We start from the raw sequence: 22,237 nt of genomic DNA, 5'->3' as shown, positions 1-22,237 counted from the left end.
TTGATATAAAAAGTACAATGGTGGTAAATTTTTGGCTTAATTACACAAGGGAGGATTTTAAGGGAAGATTTTCCACAGTGGAAAAGCTGGTAATTGAACAGAGAACTAAAGATAAGCTTAGTATTACCAAGAAGAGATTTGATTTGAATTATAGGTTTCTTAGAAGCAGCACAATGCCATTTGGTTATATTCTATATGCAAACTGGATTGCTATTCTGGTTTCTTTAAGCATGTGAAAAAAGTAGGTTAACCGTATCCAAGGAAAACAAATAATATTGGAAAACCCAATGCCATCAAAGGTCTTGACATGAAATAGGTGTTTTTATTTGGGATTTCAGTTCAGGAAATTACAGTACATAAACATAAGTGTCAGATTAAATCACAACTTTGACCCACCTACAGTCCCAGCCGCAAATTGCTAACCAAGTACTTGATGATGACATTGTATTGGGTAGAAGGAAAATGCAAAAAAACCTCCTGTCACATACAGTACCAGGTTTGTAATCTGAATCTGGCAATGTTAATCAGATGTTTGATTGCATCTAATTAGCTGTTTCTTTTTTAACTTGAACCAAATTGTTTTCTTGTGTGTATTTCAGAGGTGAAGGCACGATTGCTGTTGGTTCTACTTCAGTATACAGGTCAGTGTTTCTCCTATTTAGTGTCAGTGTTTCTCCCTTAAAAAGCACAGGAGACCCTCCTAAAGTTGCACTCTACATCTATTGCTGATCTGGTGTCTTTTTATCTGCATGTGGTCTCACAAAACATCCCGCCACCTTTAAATATAGAGGTGAATATATTGGAAAACAAAATGTTTGCGGTTTAAGAATTTGTAGCAGTTTTGGCTAAAAAAACACAGCCACAATTGTATACCCATTTGTATTTCAACCACACATTTACATTACCATTGAAGTTATTGCCACCGGTAGCCTGTAATGTAAAGAAATGAGAAAGGAGAGGTAAGTGGTTTGTCTTTCAAAAGCTGGTGATTGTACCAGAAGAGAGGATGGGGTTACTCTTTTAGACCAGTCTTGTTCTTGTTAACTTTCATGTTTTCTTTCTGATGATGCAAAAACAAGTAGGTATTGTGCAATTACAGGGGCTTAAGAGTGATTATGGGGGAATTAAAGTTTAGGTTCTGCTAAACTATGTGGATTCCTGTAGGCAGTGTGCATAATGACTAAGTAGGGGTTGATGTCTTTTATGTAACATTATATTTATTTTAATGTAATGTTTATGTTTGTGTTGTTTTTATGTTTTTGTAAGACTCATACCGTACAGTAGCTGCTTGGATGCAAAACAAAGTTCTGAGAAATCTGACAAAAAAGTATTATTGTATCATATGATGGTGCTGTACAGCGCTTAGTTTATAGCATGTGTTTGGGGAACACATGACTAAAATGTCAGTTTAAATGTCTCCAGCTGTGGTTAAATGTGATACAGTACATGCATGTGTTGCTTTTATTTTATTGCTGTGCTCATGGTGGCATTTCTTTTAGTTGCAGTGTTGTGCAGTGGCTATGGTTATTGACTCATAACTGAAAGATCATAGGTTCAAAACCTAGCGGAAACACTTGTTATTCTCTTGGTTCTTCATTCTGATTGCTAAGGTACAATGCCTTGAGTACCAATGTAAGTTGCCTTGGATGTAGAATCTAGCTTCTAAAGATTGAATGCACCTCCTAGACAAATGACACCACTACAGCAGAACAAGTCACAAATGTAGAAGCACAATCCCCCCACCTTTTTACCTCTTTAATGAATTTTCCATCAGTCTTTAAGATAGTAAAAGGCTGGAAATAAGAGAATGCACTTTTCTTCCCACCTCATCCACCACTAACGTGCAGCACATGCTTGGGTGAAGTGCAACAGCTGTTATGCACCCCTTTACTAAATGGATCAGGTGGAGAAGGGAGAAATTACATCGCAAATTTAATTCAGAGGCTTAAGGTGGAGACTTCTGGTAGGCGAGATTGCTTAAGCCCAGAGTGAAATGTTGCCAAAACATTGAGACTAAAACACTCTTTGGTGACCAAGCAGTCCACTTCAAGGTGTCCTTGGCTACAATACCATGATTAGAAATTGTGGCTCTTACAGCAGCAGTCTGGTTTTACTTACAGGTCTTCCATCATTGTGCCACAGCTAGAGGCGTTGTGCGATGTGGTAGTGATCTCCTTTTAGTAGTTGGACACAAGGAGATGGCAATAGAACTTACAGTAGCTCCTTTCAAGCTCTAAGCAAACTCTACTTGAAATGTCCTTGAAATAACAAGGCAGCTAAGCTAATTACTGTCATCAAAACCAAAAATGTCTTTTAATACTAAAACTCCCCAAAAAATGTCCACGGGCCAGTCATTTGGTCACTACCTTGAAGATTCTTACCTGTAGAGCAGATGTCAACAGAGCTGTGGAATTTTCCACAGGTTTTTAAATTGTCACCTGAGCAGTCGTCTTCTTCCAGTTTGTCAGGTGGAAAAGGGCAGCAGGTCATCCCCCACTACTTTATGAGGAATGTGGTTCTGCTATCAGATTCCCCAATTCCCCATCACTGTGGTCTTGAATACATTTGACTGGATGGAAACCATTTTAAATGAATTAACCATTTCACAATGAAGCCTGACATTCAGTTTTTAAGTTCAAAGGGCATGGTCATTGTCCTTCTGATTCTAAATCTTAGATTAATCTTAATTAGATTCAGAATCTAAAATCAGGTAGAAATTGGGACATAGAAATCATTTTTGTGAAATTCATTCTTTGGGTATTTTTTTTCCCACATTACTTTAGTTAAATTGGATTCATTTAATAACATGAAAAGGCAAAACAATGGATATGTGGTTGAAAATAAATTATTTACCTCTTGCTCTTGGAACTTTGAGGTTACGATCCTTTTCATCATGCTGATGACTTCAGTTCCTTTTCTCAGTCAACAGTAATGTCTGTCTACTTGTGATGATTCTTTCCTTTGATAGAGCACAGCTATAACAAATCAATAATCCTGCTGTGAAAACATGTGAAAAGAATAAATATTGTTGTTGTTTATACTAGGAAAATAAATGAAGTCAACTTTAAGTCAATTGGTTAAGTCAAGGGATCATATGTTCTGTAACAGCTTCATATTGATTCTGCATTTGGAAGTCAAATATTTTGCATGTCATAATAATACTTTTGTGGGTCCCTGTACCAGTAGACCTTACAGATTCATGTAAAATTGTTGCTACACTGCCCAGAAACACCACATTCCTGTGCACTACTGCATACTACAAATATTCATGTTATATTTCATAAATTACATTAACATTTTAGTCAAAGGTTTGTGTCCGAAATGACCAGAAGAAGTATATGATGTTTTTTAATTCTCTAAAAACCATGTGTATTGAGGATCCAGTTCTGAAAACAGCTATAAAAAGTTAAAAATATTTTAAATGATGAAAACTATACATTTATTTAATATTTTTCGATTGTCAGATATGGACTTAAATGTGCTGTAGCGTTTCAGCCTCTGGCTGAAAGGGAATGGTTTAATTAAAACACCAACATGGTTTTAAATCTGCTTTGTGTTGCATTTGTTCCTGATGACCTGCTCTGCTTTCCATCTGTAGACTCTGAGATTCAGCTGAGACGAGATATGGTATTCTGCCAGAGCCTGGTGGCTGCAGTCTGTGCGTTTTCAGAGCAGCTAGTGGGGGTCCTGAATCAGACACACAACACCAGCAAGGAGTATGAAACAGAAACTCAGGAGGCCAGCAAAAGGTGGCTGGAGCAGATAGCCAGTGCAGGCCTGCTGTTCCACTTCCAGTCACTGCTGTCCCCCAATCTGGTAAGAAGCTTGGCTGATGTTGTGCATCCAAGCAGCATATGCAATCCAGTAGCCTGACTAACTGGATTTGAACACAGAACTTCGCACACAGTCTGTTGGACAGTATCTGATGTTTAAACATCTTGGAGTAACACCTGCAAACACATGGATCTTGCTTTTATGTTTCTTGGAAAGTATTATATACTGTACTGTATGTTGCCTGAGGTCTGTTGGAATGTTGCAGTGCTTTGGTACTGTAGCGTTTTAGTTTAAGGTTTTACTACTGTAAGTACTCTATGCAGACTTCATTTTGATTCACAACAAACATCTCATTGTGTTGCATAAAAAAAGCTTTGTTTCGCAGTATAATGAGGATTATGTTTAAATAATAAAGCCCTTCTCTGCATGATACATTAAGCAATTAACATGATCAAGGCTTCAAAGAACAATAGAGTAGCATTTAATTGATATTTTTTCCTTATTCTTCCTGATTCCTCTGTGACAGTTTCTTAATTATTTCTTCCTTTGATAAATGTTTTATTTTCACCTGTCCAATATTCTTAACCCAAACTTAATGATTGCAACAAGGTTGCTACAGTATGTCCCCTATAATCCCCCCTTTGGAACAATGATTTACTGAGCCTCTGTATTTCTGTCTTCAAACATTAACAGCTAAGAAACTTAATATTATTAGAAGGAGGGATTGTGCTTTAAAATAGTATTAACCAGAATTGATCCTTATTCACAGCCAATATCCTAATCCTAACTTAAGTGGACAAAGTTTTGAAAGTCTAACTTAAGAACAAGTGCTGCTCTCCCTTTTTGATGGGGAGGCAGCACTATCAGGATTTGTTTTACATTAATAAATATCTCAAAACAGATACAAGATCAGTACTATTCAGTGATATTAAACCAGTGCTTTAAATGTATATGTAAATATTTATAACACACTACTGTTACAGTCATACTGAAGGACAATATTAAAGTACTAATTCTCAGGAGGTGAGCCATCAGACATAAAAAATTAAATTTGTGTTGTATGGTTCAGGGATGTTTTTCTTTAGACTTGAATCTTAAGGTTTCTTCATGCTCCAGTTTAAATTGGCTGTGATGTTTTTCATGATGTTTGAGTTTGATGTTTTTTGTTAACAAAGGTATCAAAGGTATCTTCAGATGCATGTCCTGCATTTTTTGATCAAATGGAATTGTTAAACCGAAGTTCAGGATAATGTCAAATTGTTATACAGTATTACACTTCTGCTTTCTTACATACAGTACAGTACTTGAATATTCTCCTGGTGTGCAACCCTTTTCCTCCATCTTTTCTAGCCCTCAGATATCCGGTCTTGTCAGTGGCAGAAATCTCTCTTACTCAGCATTGCTAGATCTGCAGATTGCACCTCTCCCTGTGGTTCTTGGCCTTTTCTGGCTTTTCTGAAACAATCCGCTCTTCAACCTCAGCCTCTCCGTGGAAAACATGCAGCTTCCTGCACCTGCCATGATGCATCTCTTTCTTCCAGTAATCTTACTGTCATCAACCATCCTTGGATCTCTGTAACAACTTTGTCCACTTCCTTTCCCATTACCCTTCTTCTCTCCTTTTCTGCAATCTCTGCACATTTGCTCACTCCCACTCTTTCCCCTCTCCCCTTTCTCTCCATTTCTGGTTGTGCGTCCAACCTATGCTCACGGCCTGTCATTGTTGTCTCATCTCTCCCCCTTTCCCAGTCCTCCTTTTTGTTGTCCCTTTAGGAGCCCACAAGCAGTCACCGTTGCCCACTTTGTCCCAAGGGTGTAAATGGTATCAGTCTTTGCAGGATCAGGGGTCCCATTCACAACCATCCCCACCCCTATTATCTTGATTGCATGTCAATTGGTTCCCGCTCTTTACCCCCCCACCCATGGTGTCCAACTGGTGCAGTGTCCTCTCTCTTCTAGCTTCCTCTAGCTGCCTCTCATGCCCACCATGTGCTCTCAGGACATCACTTTGGCTCATTTTCCCCTTCTGGCAGTTCCACGCAGTTCCATGTAGAATCTGTTCTCATCCATTCTGTTGTAGGAAGTCATACCTCACTACCTCACTTTCAGCCAGAGCTATTTTTTCTTACACTGCTTACAGACTTCCAGTCTCTACCAGTATAGGCTTTACTGCCACGTGTTTGCTGACTCTCAGTCACTGCAGGCTATGGTGTGCATTCTCCATGCAGTGTGCATATCCAAGGCATATATGCTTCAAATCCTTTGCATGTCCAAGCACTGTAGAAAATAAGAGATCTGGCAATCAGTTCTTCTAAGCATTGTTTTTTTAATGGTAATTTTGAGGTAAACAGCAATCTTTCTCTCATGTAAACAGAAACACCGATTAGCATCTCATCATATGCCAGGATATTACATTTGAATTCCTAAGTGAGATGTAATGCTAGTGAATTTTTAAACACCTTAATATTGATCATTTACTTCACACATGGAAAAATAGTCCTTCAGAAGTGTTTGGTATCTGACTAATTCTATAAACAAATTATGTGTCCTGTAATGTTTTTTTGTGATCAATAATTAGAATCTGACCCTGAATATAAAATAAAGACCACATTGGTGTATGCAGTATATCAAGGTTGGCCTACTGCAGTGTTGCAGCTTTTATAGTAACCGTTAAGATCTGGATTAAATGCAGACTTTAACCTATCAGCCACAAGCAAATGACAAACCAATACTTAATGTGTGTCACATTATGATTCAAGTGAGAGTTAAGAATATGAATTCCCAACTCTGAAGGTTAAACCTGTATTGATATTTCAAATAGTATCATGAGCCCAAATATCATTGCATGTACAGTATAATTTTAGAACAGATAAACTAATTTTAAGATGACATTTTCTATTACTAGCAAGAGGCTATATTCTACCACAGGCTCATTCTGTTTATTTATTACCAAAGAACACTGGAAAAAATGGTTGTCGTTGAGCCCAAGATTTTGTTGCAGCATTTTAATTTTGCTAATGGCCTTCAAGGTACTGTATAATTATGCAAGAATAAATGTCTGTACCATTTCCTTTAGTGTACATTTACTTTATGAATAATGTATTTCACATCAGATCACATTAATGTATAAACTAAATGGAATACTGAAAGAAATGTCTTTGCATCCTCACTTGTGCATTTTGCTCTGATCTTTTGTGTTCAAAATATACAAAGTAGCTAAATCGTAAGGTGAAGGGAGCTTGACTGTGCTTTTATTGTGCCTTTAGATGGATGAGCAGGCTATGTTGGAAGACACACAGGTGGCCCTAATAGACCTTGAAAAGGTGACTTTCTACTTTCGACAGTTTGAAGGGGAACCATTGGTGGCAAGTATGTACGAACCTTAAGATGAATCTCACTGTTACATCACATACTTTATCATGAAAAATAGCCATTAGAAATGCAATAATATAAACCTCCTTAACTTTTGAGACATTGTGGTTATGCGTTGCCCTGCAGAATGTGGTTCATTACACTATTTCAGTTTGGGATTAACAATTTATATTGAAAATAAATTTTCTTTTTTTTTTGTAGCACAACACTGAGTCACATACAGGCTCTGATTACTGGTCTACACTCAACTCATCTACACATTCCTGAATAACTAAAGCATAACCCATGATGTACTTCTACGTAAACATGTTCTTAACGTAAACCAAGCTATGCCTTTACTACAGAGACCTACACAGGAGAGTGAGAGTGAGCAAAGCAGCCGTTTTGGTCTGCAAATGCTGATAAAGTGGTCACTTAAAATTTTCTGCAATTAGGCAATATTGTGAATGTAGAACTTCTGAATATTGAGGTTTTACTGTATTGATACAGAAATGCCAGGAAGACTGGTTGGGAAGAACTAAGCATTATGTCCTGTGAATTTCCACTATCGTGTGTGTGCCTCTGAATCTTGCCAGTGACAGACTTGTGAGCCTGTTTTGATAAGAGCTTTCTCTGTTCACTTCCACAGATATGCCTATCTCATACCAGGTGGAGGGGACTCGTCAGGCCCTGAAGGTTTACTTCTATCTTGAAAGTTATAACTTTAACCAACTTCCACAAAGACTTAAGAACGGCGGGGGATTCAAAGTGTACCCAGTCCTCTTCACCCAGGGTGTGTTATCCCCGATTGAGTAGAACGGAATTCTACTTTGTATTAATCATATACAAAGATCATGAAGCATAAAGTGATAATTGATAGTACAGTGACATTTAAACTACAGCGTATCTGTATTTTAAAGGATCTAGTGGTAGTAAATTAAGGAAGAAAGCTGTCATGCCTACTAAATATACAGTCTAAGGCTGGGAAGCCCATGAGTGCTTTTCCTGAAGCCTCTTGTTTACTGTGATCTAGCCCCTGTCGTTGTTTATATTCTGTGCAGCAAAAATCCAGGCCCTGAACTCATGAATTAATAAAGATCTTTCTCAGGAGTGCTGGCTGCAGGGCCATTCCTAATGCACATTCCAAACAGATTCATTAATTATCCATGCTGCAAATCTCTTAAACTTGAGCATTTCAAAAATGCATATACAGTACTGTACCTGGCGATACAGTACATCCAACATCCAAAAGTGTATTTGTTTCTGCACAACATGGCCAACATGGGCAGTAATGTGTTCATGAATCAGCATATACTGTATACTGTTCATTATACAGTATATGACCTTTTGACCTGCCATTTACAGGAACTAGAAAAAATAGCGTTTGGGATTTTTATTCCATTTAACTGTCTTTACCGACTTTGCTGCATTTCTGTTCATTGTTTAAATATGAGTTGTAACAAAGGTCTTTGTGTTTTCCCACAGCACTGGAAAGTATGGAAGGATACTACTACAGAGACAACGTATCTGTGGAAGAATTTCAAGCCCAGATTAATGCAGCTGCGTTGGAAAAGGTTAAGCAGTACTACCAGAGGCTCAGGTGTGTTAATTGTTCATCTTGCCTAAGTGAATTGATTTCCCTTCTGTTTATAGACCTGAGGTAAATGCTCTTTTGCTGTGGTGGGTGCCTGGTGAATTTTGAGTCCATTAAGTTTGATATTTTGAGAAAAGTTTTGAGGAGACAAGGCAGTTTTATTAACTTAATCCATTTAGCTATTTTTTAGTATTTTTTTTCTTTTATAGTTCTTAGTCTTTTAAAGTAAAAATGTTATACTATTTTACATACATTATCTAAAAACATAGTTGTTTAACTGACCAGCACAGGTACAGATTTTTTTAAGGCAATGCAGGATTTTTTAAAAAAAGTATGATGTCTTACCACGGCGTAAAAAGATGACTGCTCCAGTATTTACTGGCAGTGGACAAAGAGTTTTGTCTTAACATATTTGATTTGAAGGATGTTCACCAGGCCAATTTCTCCAAAAGGACACCCTTTTATGTATAATACATGTTTGGATTGAAGTAAACTAGGCCCTTTGCAATGGAATGCAGAAAATAAAAGCAGTAACATTTGAATCACATGAAATTAAGGGTGATAACATGGTGTTGCAAATAGTTTTGAGAGTGTGATTACCGATCTGAGTGTGGGTGCTTGGATTGAAGGGCTATGCCTAGCCATGTGGACAAGGCTGTTGGATTCCTAACTAGTGAAGTCAACGTGAGATTAATGGGCACCTAGTTTGGATAAAGTTGGAGTAAAGAATGGATGCCTGAACACCAAGGCCAGAGTTGGACATCATGGAACAAAGACTGAGTGCAGGCACCATTTACAAACAGGGATCTTGGAGATGGAAAGAAAGACTGAAAGCTTTGAAGCAGGAGATAATGCTTATGCCAATTAATAATCTCATTTGTGTGATCTGGAGATCAAGTAGATCCAATGGGATTTAGTTACACATTCACGTGAAATGTTTTAATAGTTTTATACAAAGAGAAAAGAAAAGTAAGACACTAGTTGTGGAAACACTAGATAGGGTGGTAGCCTAGAATATTTGCAGCTGTGCTGTGATTTTGATGCTGGATGTGAAAGTCGATGCTTAGCCATATGAACAAGGTAGTCAGATCCCAAAAGGGTAAATTAAATAAAAGATTGATGAGTCTGTTAAAGACTTTCGTGAAACGATGCACGGCTGAAGAGAAGGATAGATGGCTGTAGTCTGAGACCAGGGTAGGACATCTGTGTGGACAGTGTGAATAGAGACTAGCAAACCTAAAGGCATAGAGACAGACAGACACTAGCAGATCTAAAAATTAGTGGTTTTATTTGGGTGACAAAAAGCACGTGGATTAAAAGGCATTTTGTGACAGATTCAGGGCTGTGTAAAATATTTTATCTTTCCAGACATCAAGGAGTGGAGTAACACAATAGAAGTAGATTTGTGTTATTGCAGTTTATGGATATGTTGAGGTATTGGGGAGAAGGGTGGGTGTTTGGGCAGAGCACTGCTGTCGTTGCTGTGAAGAGGTCAGTTTTGAAAACATCAGCAAAAATGATTGAAAGCGGCAGGTAGGTGTATAGTGTGACAAATGCTGGAAAACGTTTTCTAGCTACATATATTTATACCCTGGAGCTAATTATTGGCAGAACCTGAGACTTTTCCTCAAACTAAACTTTTGTGATGAAATCAATTTAACAGCTGTTAAAAAAATGAAAACAGAAGTTTTAGCTTGACAAGCACATCTTGCTTCACTAAAGGGAGATGAACGTCCTGTAAAAAAGTGCTGTTGATCTGTCATGCTAAAGAGATCCCCATCTACATACAGCTGTGTTTCTCACAAACCTTTCAGTAATCATCTTATGTCAAAGCAACACTTGTGAGTTAGCAAAGCACAATATATCAATCGTTAAAAGCTTTATGTACAGTACAGTAATATTTTTTCTTGAACCCTTAATAACGATGAAAGAAAACTGAAATTAAAACAAATAAGAATACTATTTTGGGGGTCAAAATAATGTATAATGTAATTAACCAAATCTATCAAAAGAGCAAGGATCTACATTGTCTACAGTAGGCTTGTAATTCCTGATTATGATTTACAGTATACGTTATATAGTGCTGCACCATTTGGATTGTATGAAGTACTTCTTTTTCTAACAAGGAAAAATGACCTGCTTGACAGATGGAATTATTGGCATGTGTGACTATGTGATTCATGACATTGATTTTACATTACTGGACAACAGGAAGAAAGGGGGCAATGTTCCCCGCCTTGAAAATGTCATGTGCCCAATTAAGATACTTTGTCTGGCTTGTGAGAATATCCTTCACCATTGCAGAAGAATATGTCTGTAATTGCAAATGTGTAACAGTTTGCTCCAGCAAAACCTAATGCATTACAAAATGACAGGCAGATCTTTCCCTGAATCTGAAATGTTTTAATGTCCTTAAATTGATGAACTGAGAAGCTGTCAATAAAATCTTTGATTAATAGTCTGAAATGCAATTGTTAGCTTCTTCATCTCATCTTAACACACTTAATTGCATAGACATACTGTATTCCAAGTTTATCAATGGTATTACAAGCACCAGTGTGTCAAACAATGTTTTATGTCTGGCAGCCTCCTCCAGTTATTTTATCAGATCAGAAACCTGAGCAAATATCTCAAAAGTTAGTTTATGGTGGACATTGCTCTGAATTTTTAATTTTTATTGAGATCACTGTCTATTACAGGGTCTGATTCAGCTTTCAACTATTTTCTTCCCTTTCACTGTCTGCAAAATATAGAGAGCGGATACAAGCTGCTACTTCTTGTGCATAGCCTATTGGTACAGCAAAGCATTTGTTCATTTATTTTCATTTAAGATTACTTTCACATTATTTTTTTACCCAAAGGAACTTCATTTCTGGAATGTGCAATACCATTGTACCGTACCCCAAAATAGATTTCTTTTACAGGCAGCCTGAAAGTGTAGAATACTGTAATATCAGATGTAATATCTGATTACATCTGCGGCGGAGTGGTGGCTCTGTGGCTAAGGATCTGCGCCTGTGGCTGGAAGGTTGCCGGTTCAAATCCCATGGCTGGTGGAGGAATCCTACTCCATTGGGCCCCTGAGCAAGGCCCTTAACCCAGGGGTGCTGTACACTGGCTGACCCTGTGCTCTGACCCCATGCTTCTCTCCCTGTCTGTATGTCTCATGGAGAGCAAGCTGGGGTATATGAAAAGAAAAATTCCTAATGTAAGAAATTGTATTTGGCCAATAAAGTGATTTAATCTTATATCAGACAAAAATCTGTACAGTGAGTCCATATACAGCAGTGATATGGACAGACCAGGGTGGCATGTAAGAAAACTAACAGGCACAAGCATTGCAGCAGTTAAATCACCTCCTTTTCAGAGCATGGAATATGAAATTACCTCTCCCACCTCCCTTATGAAAGATGTTACCACAGTGATCTAGTAGTACAATAACATGACTCAGATTTAATGCTCGCCTCAGATTAGGATGATGCGAACAGTACTGGAAACATCGTTTCCTGCAGCACCTTATTATCCTTGGAAATCATCCATAGTTGTGGTATCTGCAAGTACTTTTTAATCCTCTTGAATGTAACAAGTGATTGCTAGCCAAGTGTTATGAGTTAAAATGTTATCTTCACTATTCACTCAGGAACACTAAAATGTATCCATTTAACTTTCAGACACACTCAAACCTCTGAACTTTTGTCCTCATTGTATCACTCTATTTACTTCCGGATCACACTCAAAATTGCTCATTATAAATCTGGAAATGAGAATATAAATTGTCAGTATAACCTGCTCATCTTACAAAGGTAATGACCTACAGTACAGGTAACTCCCCAAAAGCTACCATAGGTGGTGAACGTTTACCTTTTGCTTCTTCAGATCTTTGAAATATCTTGTCCACAAAAGGAAGCCATTTTTTAGTTTTGTGAAAGTGTTTGGTCCTGATTCAATCAAAATTAAATTCAATCAAATCTTTCATTGCCTTTGCCAATTTCAAATCACAAACCAAGTGTTTCCTGACATTTTGTTGTTCTGAGACTTCCTACTTCTATTAGAGAGTCAATGCCAGGCTCTTGTCTGGGATTTACAGCCAGCAGGTGGGTTACAGTTTTGTTTTATTTCAAGCACAGTTCTAGACATAATGGAATTGTAATGAAGATTTTGGTGTCGGCTTATTTAACCGTCATAGATTCTTCTGTTGTAACAACAAAAACAGATAGCAAACGGAAGAGAATGGAGTGGAACATAATAAAATTGTGCCATTTGTAAATGGTAGCTTGGGTTCTAGCAAAAGGCAGACATCCTAGATCAGTACTCTTTGTTGAATGCCTGAAACCACACATTGCAAAACCTACAGGCAATGACAGCTCTAAGATGGGAAATATTACAAACACACTGGCTCACAGAATGACACTTTAGAATGTAGGATCAAGAGCCTCACTTCCAGACCAACACCACTGACCAGACAACACCACTAGACACAGAAGAGGAGCAGACAAAAACGAGAGAAAACATACACTCAGGGCACTTAACTTGGAAATCTACCTCTGTTGTTTGTATGTTTCTTTCAAATACGAAGTGTTGTGATGCTTTCTAGTTGTCCGCTCAAGGCTTCCTCTGTGTTAATAAGCAGAGGAGACTGGGGTTAATCCGCAATCAGATTTCTTGGTGTCAGTTCCTCACCAGACAGGTGCAATCATCTCTTGAAGCCTCCTTAGAAGTTCCTCTCTCTCCAAGAAATAGTGATTCTGCCTGAGCAGACAGTACCCTCTGCTACCCACTGTAGTCTGCAACAAAATACGTAATAAATAACAACAGAACCTGCATATTGAGTTAGGCACATCACAGAGCAAAGGGGACAGAACCACATTTCACAGAGGCAACATTATTCAAATAATTCCCTGCTGACATCTGCTGCTTCACATTTTGAGATGTGCTTTACAGAAGCTTACCAATAATCACTAAAACAGCCTTCTTCATAGCTGCTAGAGTCGTTTTATTTAGAAAAGAATGGTTATAATATTAAATGGTTCGGGTTATAGATTTTTATGGCAAGTTTATATTTATACAGTTCTGTGTTGATTAGTACTGTATATTGTAGCAGCAAATTAGTGTGAAATGTAAACTCTTCGCTTTATGAAACACAAAGATTAGAATGATTGAATAGTATTTACTGTATGTAGAAGCCAAATGAATTTGGAAATGATTCCTTACATATTTGCATTTAAATTATACGACAATGAACTATGAAGCAAAGTATACTTAATAATATCCTGAAATAATAAATTAGACAAATTGGTACCAAGAAAAGTTCTAGCCCCAACATGGATGTCATATGAGCATTACCTTGGTGTAGCCTGAATCTGGGTTATCTTACTGTCTGGGCATTGAAAGCTTAAATTACCTTTGCCAGGAAGAACATTTAGGCCATACATCATGCATAGTATTTAATTGGCCTGGAATTCACAATAGTTAAGTAATCTTTGGCAGGCCTATTAGAAGCAATAATTCATTGCAGTTTTTTTTAGCTCCCCTAACAGAGTGTCTGTCTCTTATTTCCCTGCATCAGCAAGACTTCAAAGTTAGAGAAATGTTGCCAAATACAGCACAGTTCTTCATTCAAGGATTTATTTAGAGCCTCCATGTGGTTAGAATACACTCGCTGGATTTGTATTATATAAGGGAGATGGATGAAGGGTGTTTTGGATAACAGGAGTCCCATAGGAGCAATTTTAGTGTTGCTAGAAATTTGACATTTCTCAGTGGCAAAGCAGAAAACAATTCTGCTTATGAAGTTTGTATTGTTCACAGTCTGTCATTCAGCTCTTCTTTACTGCTGTACTGTATTTGAAGATCGTTCTCTTTGCACACTCAACCTCTGGTGCTGTGTTTAAGTTTGTTAGTGATGGATCTGATGCTGGCGATTATTTTCGGTTGATGATTGCAGTTTTGGCATGTGCATGGGATGTCCTATGTTGGCATCCATGACAAACAGGATTAGACAAACAATCTGTATTGTCTGGTCCTAGAGGGAGTTGCCCGGCAGGATTCTGTAGTTGTCATAAAGAGATTTCTGTTCCAGCGAAGTATCTGATTGGAGTGATAAATATTGTAATCCAGCTAAATGAATTTCAGTTTCAGGTCTTCTAAGATTAATTAAGCAGTACAAGCATATTTATATACAGTACAATAACTAAGTAGTTGCCTTTTATTGTTTGTTTTTTTAAAATAGGCAGGCATGTTTGAAACAGCCTAAAGTTCATACTGGATGCAATGCTATACTATTACTATACTATTCTCTTCACTATATGGTAAAGAGAAAGCAAAGCTTTGTGCGTCAGATGTTTCCATTATCTGCTCTTCCCTCCACAGCAGTTCAAAAATGAACTGTACCTCAAGTGATTATGTCCTAATGTTTGTGGTCACTTGAAAGCCGTATTTTCTTTTAAAATGATAAAATGGAGGGGATTAGCCAAAAATAAAAATGCTTTGAATGTTTTGTATTGATCTAATTCGTATTCATCTGATGTTTGCAAATAACAAAATTTCATGACTGTATAGCAAAAACACCAGTTGGAAGATTTCTTTTCCATTATCTCTGGAGAACACTACTGTGTAAACCTTTAGCATTGCATGATTTAAAGCTACCCATAAAACTAACCTGTGGGAGTGAAGCCTCAAAGGCCAGTGCAGTGGTCTACTACTTTATGCTCATGCTCCTCAAAGTCTGGCTGCAGTCAAAATTATTTTACCAGGTGAGGCTCATGAGAGATCACAACAGACAAATTCATTTGATTAATGTTATCTATTTTTAAATAAAATAAGTTTTATGTTGATTCTTGGTAGCCGGACTCCTAACTCAGCTGGCAGCTGGACTTGACACTAAAGCCCATAGAGTGGCCATAACCAAATGACACCTGTTTGTAGAACTCAAAGCAGTGCTCCACATTAACAATGTAACAGCTTTGTTAACATCTGTCCAGGCATATATGAAAAGTTTACACTGAAAGCCTAGGAGTCCTTTGGGAATGTGCTTTCCCCATCTGCAAGCTATAGCCTTTTAAGGACTTATGTTTCAGAAACATATTCACTCTCATTCATATTTGATCCTTTAACATGTGCAGACCTCATTAAGGAATGTAATTCCAAACTGCTGGACACAACTCTTCTGCTCCCATTTTCATGTCAAACAGAACCATATCGCGTCTCTGCCAGGTGCTTCACTGAGGCATGTCTACTCTGATGTAGCTCTCTCGTCTGCAGGTTTGTGGCGGAGCAGACGTCAATCTCTTTCCCATCGTACAAAGCTTTGTAATTTAATTCTTCATGTATAAAAAACATTCACACTCACACACATATGTACATACTGTATAGACAAATGTAACTTAGAAATGTGATATGTACAGTATTTTCACTTCTGAATAAGAATGATTATGTACCTTGCTAACCACTTGACCTCTTTGCATACTATTCTGCTTTTATATGCCAGGTGAAAACTGTGGAGCGCTCACCCCCTGTTTTTACTTTTCATTTATTTCATTTATCATTTAGGAAATGACAGAAGTGTTGCTACCCATGCTTAGTAAGAAATGGGTGCATCTGAATTTGCACTTATGGATGATTGTTGCACACAAGACGGGTGGCTTTAATCTCACTGCAGTCATGCCTTCGCTTAGTGAAAGAAAGTGTAAATGCACTGTGGGAATGTTACGGGCTGGAACATTGTAGCACAGCTTCAGTTGGTGTGTTGACTTGGATGACAGCCCCCCCTGGATATTGGCTTGGATATATTGGATATTGTGGATTCAGGACAGACTAAGAAAAGTCTACCTGAAGTCAGTGGTGGTCACATAATGTTTTGGTGAGCCTTTAATGGCAATGTTTGGAGTATGCCAATTTGTATGGCAATTTGTTACTTCATCCATCCATTTTCGTACAGCTTTATCCAACCCAGGGTCACAGAGTGGGAAGGGAAGGCCAGAGCCCATCCTGGCAAGCAAAGGGCACAAGATGGGATACAGTACATCCTGAATGGGACGCCAGTCCATCACAGGGCAGACTGACATGAACACGCACTCTCACACCAGAGCCAATTTTATAGATGACATCCTGTGAAGTATGTTTTTTGGCCTGTGAAAGGAAACCAGATTACTTGGAGGAAACCCAAGGAGAACAGAAAAACTCCATGCAGATAGCACCCCAGCAATTGAACTCAGGGCCCCAGCACTGTAAGGCCACAATGCTAATCTCACTTTAGTTTGTCCATATTCACGATAATCTTCATTTTGAAACTTGTATTCTACCCATAAATACTGCAACATCAATATTAAAGTAACCCCTACATCCTTCAATGCAAATGTTCTTCACACTGGGTAAAGTCAACTGAAAATGTCCTATTTCAGTCTGTATCAGTGTGGTAAACTGGTCTGCTCTTTTGCTACTGTATATCATCTTTAGGGTGTGCTGAGTAGCTCCTTCAGTGTGAGTAAATAGAATTTTTGCTTCCAAGATTGAATGGAGGAACATCCCTATGGTCCATTTAAAACACCCTGTTCAAACTCCCCATTTGCAGGCTTTTGGTGACATCAGCAGCAGAAAAGCCAAGTATTGATTGGTTTCTGTAAGTTGGAGAGTAGCTGACTTGAATATCATATGTGATCCACACTACTGGTGCCATACAAACCTTATCATAAACTTTTCCACAGGCAATGGATTTGTCATTAACTTACAGAATACATTTTTTTCTGTATAATATTTGTCTCAAAATAGGGCTGTGTCTCTGTAGTATTCTGCTAGAGTTCTGTATTTTTCATACATTTCAATTTTCCCATTTTGCATTTGGACAAACAGAAACATTTTCTCAGCATTTTCTAAACAGCATTAGTGCTGTAAGTGCCGCTGATATGAAAAGTACATAGCTGAACCTGCTGGCATGGGAATTACATACTGTTAATGATCTATCAGAGTAATAGCTTTGGAGTGCCCCTTCTTATATGAAGATTAAACAAAGTGATTGAAATACCTCATTTCACTTGGCCTCAAAAGTTCTGTTGAGAGTGGAACATCCCCTGGCAGGCGTCCAATATTTCCATTAGAGCGTCTTGTAAAACTTGATAAAGGAATAAAATAACCCAGTAGTTATTATGGAGAGTGCTTTAAGAATTAGTATGCTATCCAGTGACTGTTCTCTCAGGAAACCTAAATTTCCAAAGGTTCACAGAAATGTCAAATACACAAAATAAGAGAAGAAGGTAAATAAAAATGAATGCATATCTTTAAACATCTAGCACTGAGATGTGGTTTTGAAAAGTCAAGAATGTATGATTACAATTTGATTTGCTTTCAGGCATTCTTCTTAATTCCCATTCTTACTGCTCTTCCTACAATCTTCGGTGGGAATAAAGTGGTCCATATTTCTCTTGCAGAAAACAAGGAACATGCTCATTAACATACTGTACTGAGCCAAATGTCAACTGTCTGTATGTCAGTCCTCAATTATATTAAATTGCATACGTGAAGGTTTAACAGATATCCCATTAATCATCATTTTCATAAACCCATGTATAGAATGGTAATAAATTATCCATACTGGCATTCAGTAGTAATGAGGTTAGTTTTTGTTCAGAGTTTGTGTGTACACTATTGTGCGCCTATACAGTAGACACTGTTAACATTCTACATAACCTCCGTATCTAGGAAAAAGATTATATGATATAGATTATAGGAAGTAAATCCCCTCCTATATGGAAAACACTTTGGGATCCTTTGGAATGAAAATACTACACAAATGATTTGAATTGTTATTGTAATTATTATCAGAGAAGGATATCAGGTACCAGCCATTTCTGTCAGAAATACTGTATGTATTGAAGACGCGTTCTCCAGACTGTATGGAGTGGCATTCCAGGTAATTGTTCTGCAGTCTGATGTTGAAATGAGTGATTGTCACTTCTCATTCAGTGAAACATCAGCAAAAGCAGTTAAATGAAATAATGTAATGCCACTTCTAACTTACATTGACTCATGTAGTGGGAGTCATCATCTTTTATAAAGGTGCACATTTCTGCACTTTAAATATTATTAATTTGGCAGACTTGTATTTGTATCCATTTATAGAACCGGGCAGCAAACTGAAATAATGTGAATAAAGCACTTTTTCAAGGGTTCACCATAACAAATCAAGGTTGTTACAAATGGAAGGAATCTATTCTGCCCATCTAGCCTGCTAAGAAAGTGAGTAGTTAATTAATCTGAGGGGCTCATCCAGCTGTTTCTTATAATAAGATGTAGCAACATGTACTGTAGCTTGTTCAATACACTCACAACTCGTTGCATAAAACAATGTCTCCTGGTACTTCCTGGTTCTCCATTAAGTGTGTCTTCTGGCCAGTGTTTCACTGTTAATTCTGAGAAAGTCCACAGGGTTGACTTTGCCAGTGCCTATGAAGATGTCAAATACTTGGATCAGATTCCAGAAGTCACCACTATACAAAACTAAAAATGTTCAATTGTACACAATGTAGGGCATTCTATTAATTACAGGAAATGTATTTGGCTGCTCTTCTCTGGACTGCACAGCTGCAATACAGTATGTTTTATTTTAAATTGATGACAAAAAGATGTCCAGTACATTTAAATGTGGTCTTACTAGTGCCTTGTACAATTTTAACTTAACATCAGTTATTGTGAATTCTACACTCATAATTATATATGTTAACATGTTGTTCGTCTTTTTATTGCTTCCACTGCACTTGTCTACATTAAGCATCATCTCCTATTTTGACATAGTCTATAAACATGACTAGTTTACTAATTATATCAGAATCCAGATTACGTGATATAAATTAGGAAGAGTGGAACTTAATTAGGAACTAATACAGGTTTCTATGGTATACTGTACTAGTTACACCGCCCTAAAAAAGAGCAGTGTCACACCCAGACTTGAATCCTACTGTATAACCTTTCAATTTGAAATCTAAAACTCCAGGCACTTCTCATACTCTTTTCTGTAGTCTAGTTACATTCTGTTCTTCCCTTCGTTTACTTTCATAACAAAAAATTTGATAGGAATTAATTTTTTTACCTTGAGTGATTAATGGAACATGCTCCAGCTGAGCTAGACAAATGATGGACAGAGGCAGATTGTAAGCTGAAGCCCCTGGCAGAGGAACGGCTCATTATGAGGGAAATCTAATATTGGCCTAATGAAAAACATTAACTTAATATTTGGACTTGCCCCTATTACAAGGGATTAATCTTATTTGAATAACCTAATAATCATCGATGAATATTCCCTGCAGCTAATCTTCCAAACTCAGACAACCTTTACAGCTGTCTAACTTAACATGGAAATCAGGACTGAGGAACACATTTACTTATTTTTCTGGTAATAATATTACTGCAAATCTAAGTTTCTTTATTGATTATGATATAAAAAGAGCAACAGCACATCTGCACGTGCTACTGTCCATTATAAGAGTGGATCTGAAAAGCAGGACAGCACTGTGGCGCAGGTGTCCTTGTAAGCTTATTTTTTCAAGCTTGTGTGACGAGACAAATTTTGAAAACATTTTTCACCTGTCACCTAAAAGGCTATACACTGTTCCCTGAAAGAAAGAGAGCGTAGGCGCAGGAGAACTAGGCCTCTACCCCTTCACTCTTGCTCTTCCAGACTGGAACCACTGCTGTTGGTCCATACTGTATGTAGAGGAACCAAATGCTTTGGCCTGCATCACATTCCCACAGGACTCATACAGTATCTCCAGTACTTGAACTTTATTGCCATATGTAACTGGTACATGTACTGGTACAATGGAATTCTTACTTACAGAAAGTCTCTCAATTGTTAAAAAAAGTGTAAAACACAAAGTGCAGACAGTGCATAAAGACAATATACAAACAAACAGTAGACAATGTACAAGTAAACAAGTAAACAGTTCGAATGTAAACAATGCAGACATGTAAACAATGACTGCAGATGTGCAATAAATAAAATTACACTGAGGTAGATGGTGTAGGTGTGGTTCGAGGGGCATGGCCAAATGTGTTCGCCAATCGCACTGCTTGTGGTTAGAAGCTATTAAAGTGATATACTATCACTGTTATGATGAGAAATCAGGAAATGCATGCAAAACTGAATGGGAAACTCTGTCCTCCATTACCGCAGGAGTGTTCATTGATAATAATATCCCTTAGATTTATATAGTGCCTTCCTGGACAGTCTACTGAAAGCACTTTACAGGTAAATGGGATTCCCCTCCACCACCACCAATGTGCAGCCCCACCTGGATGGTGCAACAGCAGCCAAAGTGTACCAGTACACTCACCACACACCAGCTCTCAGTGGGGAGAACAGAGTAATTAAGCCAATTTATAGAATGGGGATATTAGGAGGCCAGTATTGTTAAAGGCCAGGAGGAAATTTGGCCAGGATGCTGGGGTAAAACCCCTACTCTTTCTGAGAAGCACCCTGGGATTTTTAATGACCATGGAAAGTCAGGACCTTGGTTTTATGTCTCATCCGATGGACGGAGCCTTTTTACAGTATAGTGTCCCCATCATTATACTGGGGCATTAGAACCCTCACATACCAAATCGTGAGCACCCCCTACTGGTCACACTAACACCTCTTCCAGCAGCAACATTAGTTTTTCCCAGGAGGTCTCCCATCCAGGTACTGACCAGGCTCACACCTGCTGAGCTTTAGTTGCCAATTCTTGCAGGATGACATAGGTGCTGGATAGTTTTTCTTGAACCAATTATGTTAGCTGTTAGCTCTGCCTGAACTCATGAGCCCTTTACTTTTATAGTAAATTGAGAGGTGAGGGGATAACATGCAGATTGAATAATTAGAAACACTCCTGGATACCAGGAGCTGTTAAAGTAAAAATAATGAATCTGCGACAGGAGATTGTATGGATTGCTCAAAGCTCAAAGGGAGTATGAAAATCTAATACCCTGCAAAGGATGACATGGAAGTGCATTAATAACTCACAACAGGAGGCATTTACCCACAGGTTGTTGGGAGCGTGGAACAAGCTCCGCAGTCATGTGTTTGAAACTGATGCAGCTGGATAAGACCCTTGTTTCAATTAATTACTAACAAACGAGTTAGATGGACTGTGTGGCCCCCTCTAATTTAATCTGTTCTGATGAAGAAAGAGAGGAACAGAAGAAATACAGTACGTAGAACCAGCAGAGCTGGTCGAAACAGGGAATGACAGGCTGTCACGTTGCATAAAACGTCTGAATAAATCCAGACATTTCTTTTAGGTTTCAAGGTTTTAAAAAATTCATAGCTGTAACCTCCTGGATCCAGTTTACAGCATGTCAAAAGGCGGTGCAGGCATCCTCCAGCTGAATAGAAGGATAGACAGATTCTTAAAGCAGGAGTTCCTGGGCAGGTTGGCTCCCTGAGCATTGAGCCTCCTGTGCAGTGCTGTCTCCAGAGCAGCTAGGTTGTTTGCTCTGTCCTTAAGACTTACAGTACACATTATACAGCGAGTACTAGTCAGTGATCAG

The 22,237-nt window shown here is 38.1% G+C and overlaps 1 protein-coding gene across 3 annotated transcripts in view; it reads left to right on the top strand.

The window, feature by feature from the left end:
* prex2 (phosphatidylinositol-3,4,5-trisphosphate-dependent Rac exchange factor 2) overlaps positions 1-22,237 on the top strand; it is a 152,768-nt gene that overhangs the window by 109,667 nt on the left and 20,864 nt on the right. For 2 of the 3 annotated variants that reach the window (XM_088642288.1, XM_088642289.1), the window contains 5 exons: positions 600-641; positions 3,599-3,816; positions 7,041-7,143; positions 7,775-7,918; positions 8,611-8,725. In XM_088642288.1, coding sequence (XP_088498414.1) covers positions 600-641; positions 3,599-3,816; positions 7,041-7,143; positions 7,775-7,918; positions 8,611-8,725 — 622 coding nt within the window. Of the gene's footprint in view, positions 1-599; positions 642-3,598; positions 3,817-7,040; positions 7,144-7,774; positions 7,919-8,610; positions 8,726-22,237 lie in introns of those variants that run through there. The other variant, XR_015940745.1, reaches the window with a different exon arrangement.

This window comes from Lepisosteus platostomus, chromosome 8, assembly GCF_059453375.1.
Source record: "Lepisosteus platostomus isolate fLepPlt1 chromosome 8, fLepPlt1.hap1, whole genome shotgun sequence".
Taxonomy (NCBI): domain Eukaryota; kingdom Metazoa; phylum Chordata; class Actinopteri; order Semionotiformes; family Lepisosteidae; genus Lepisosteus; species Lepisosteus platostomus.
This window is presented reverse-complemented; position numbering and strand designations above follow the sequence as displayed.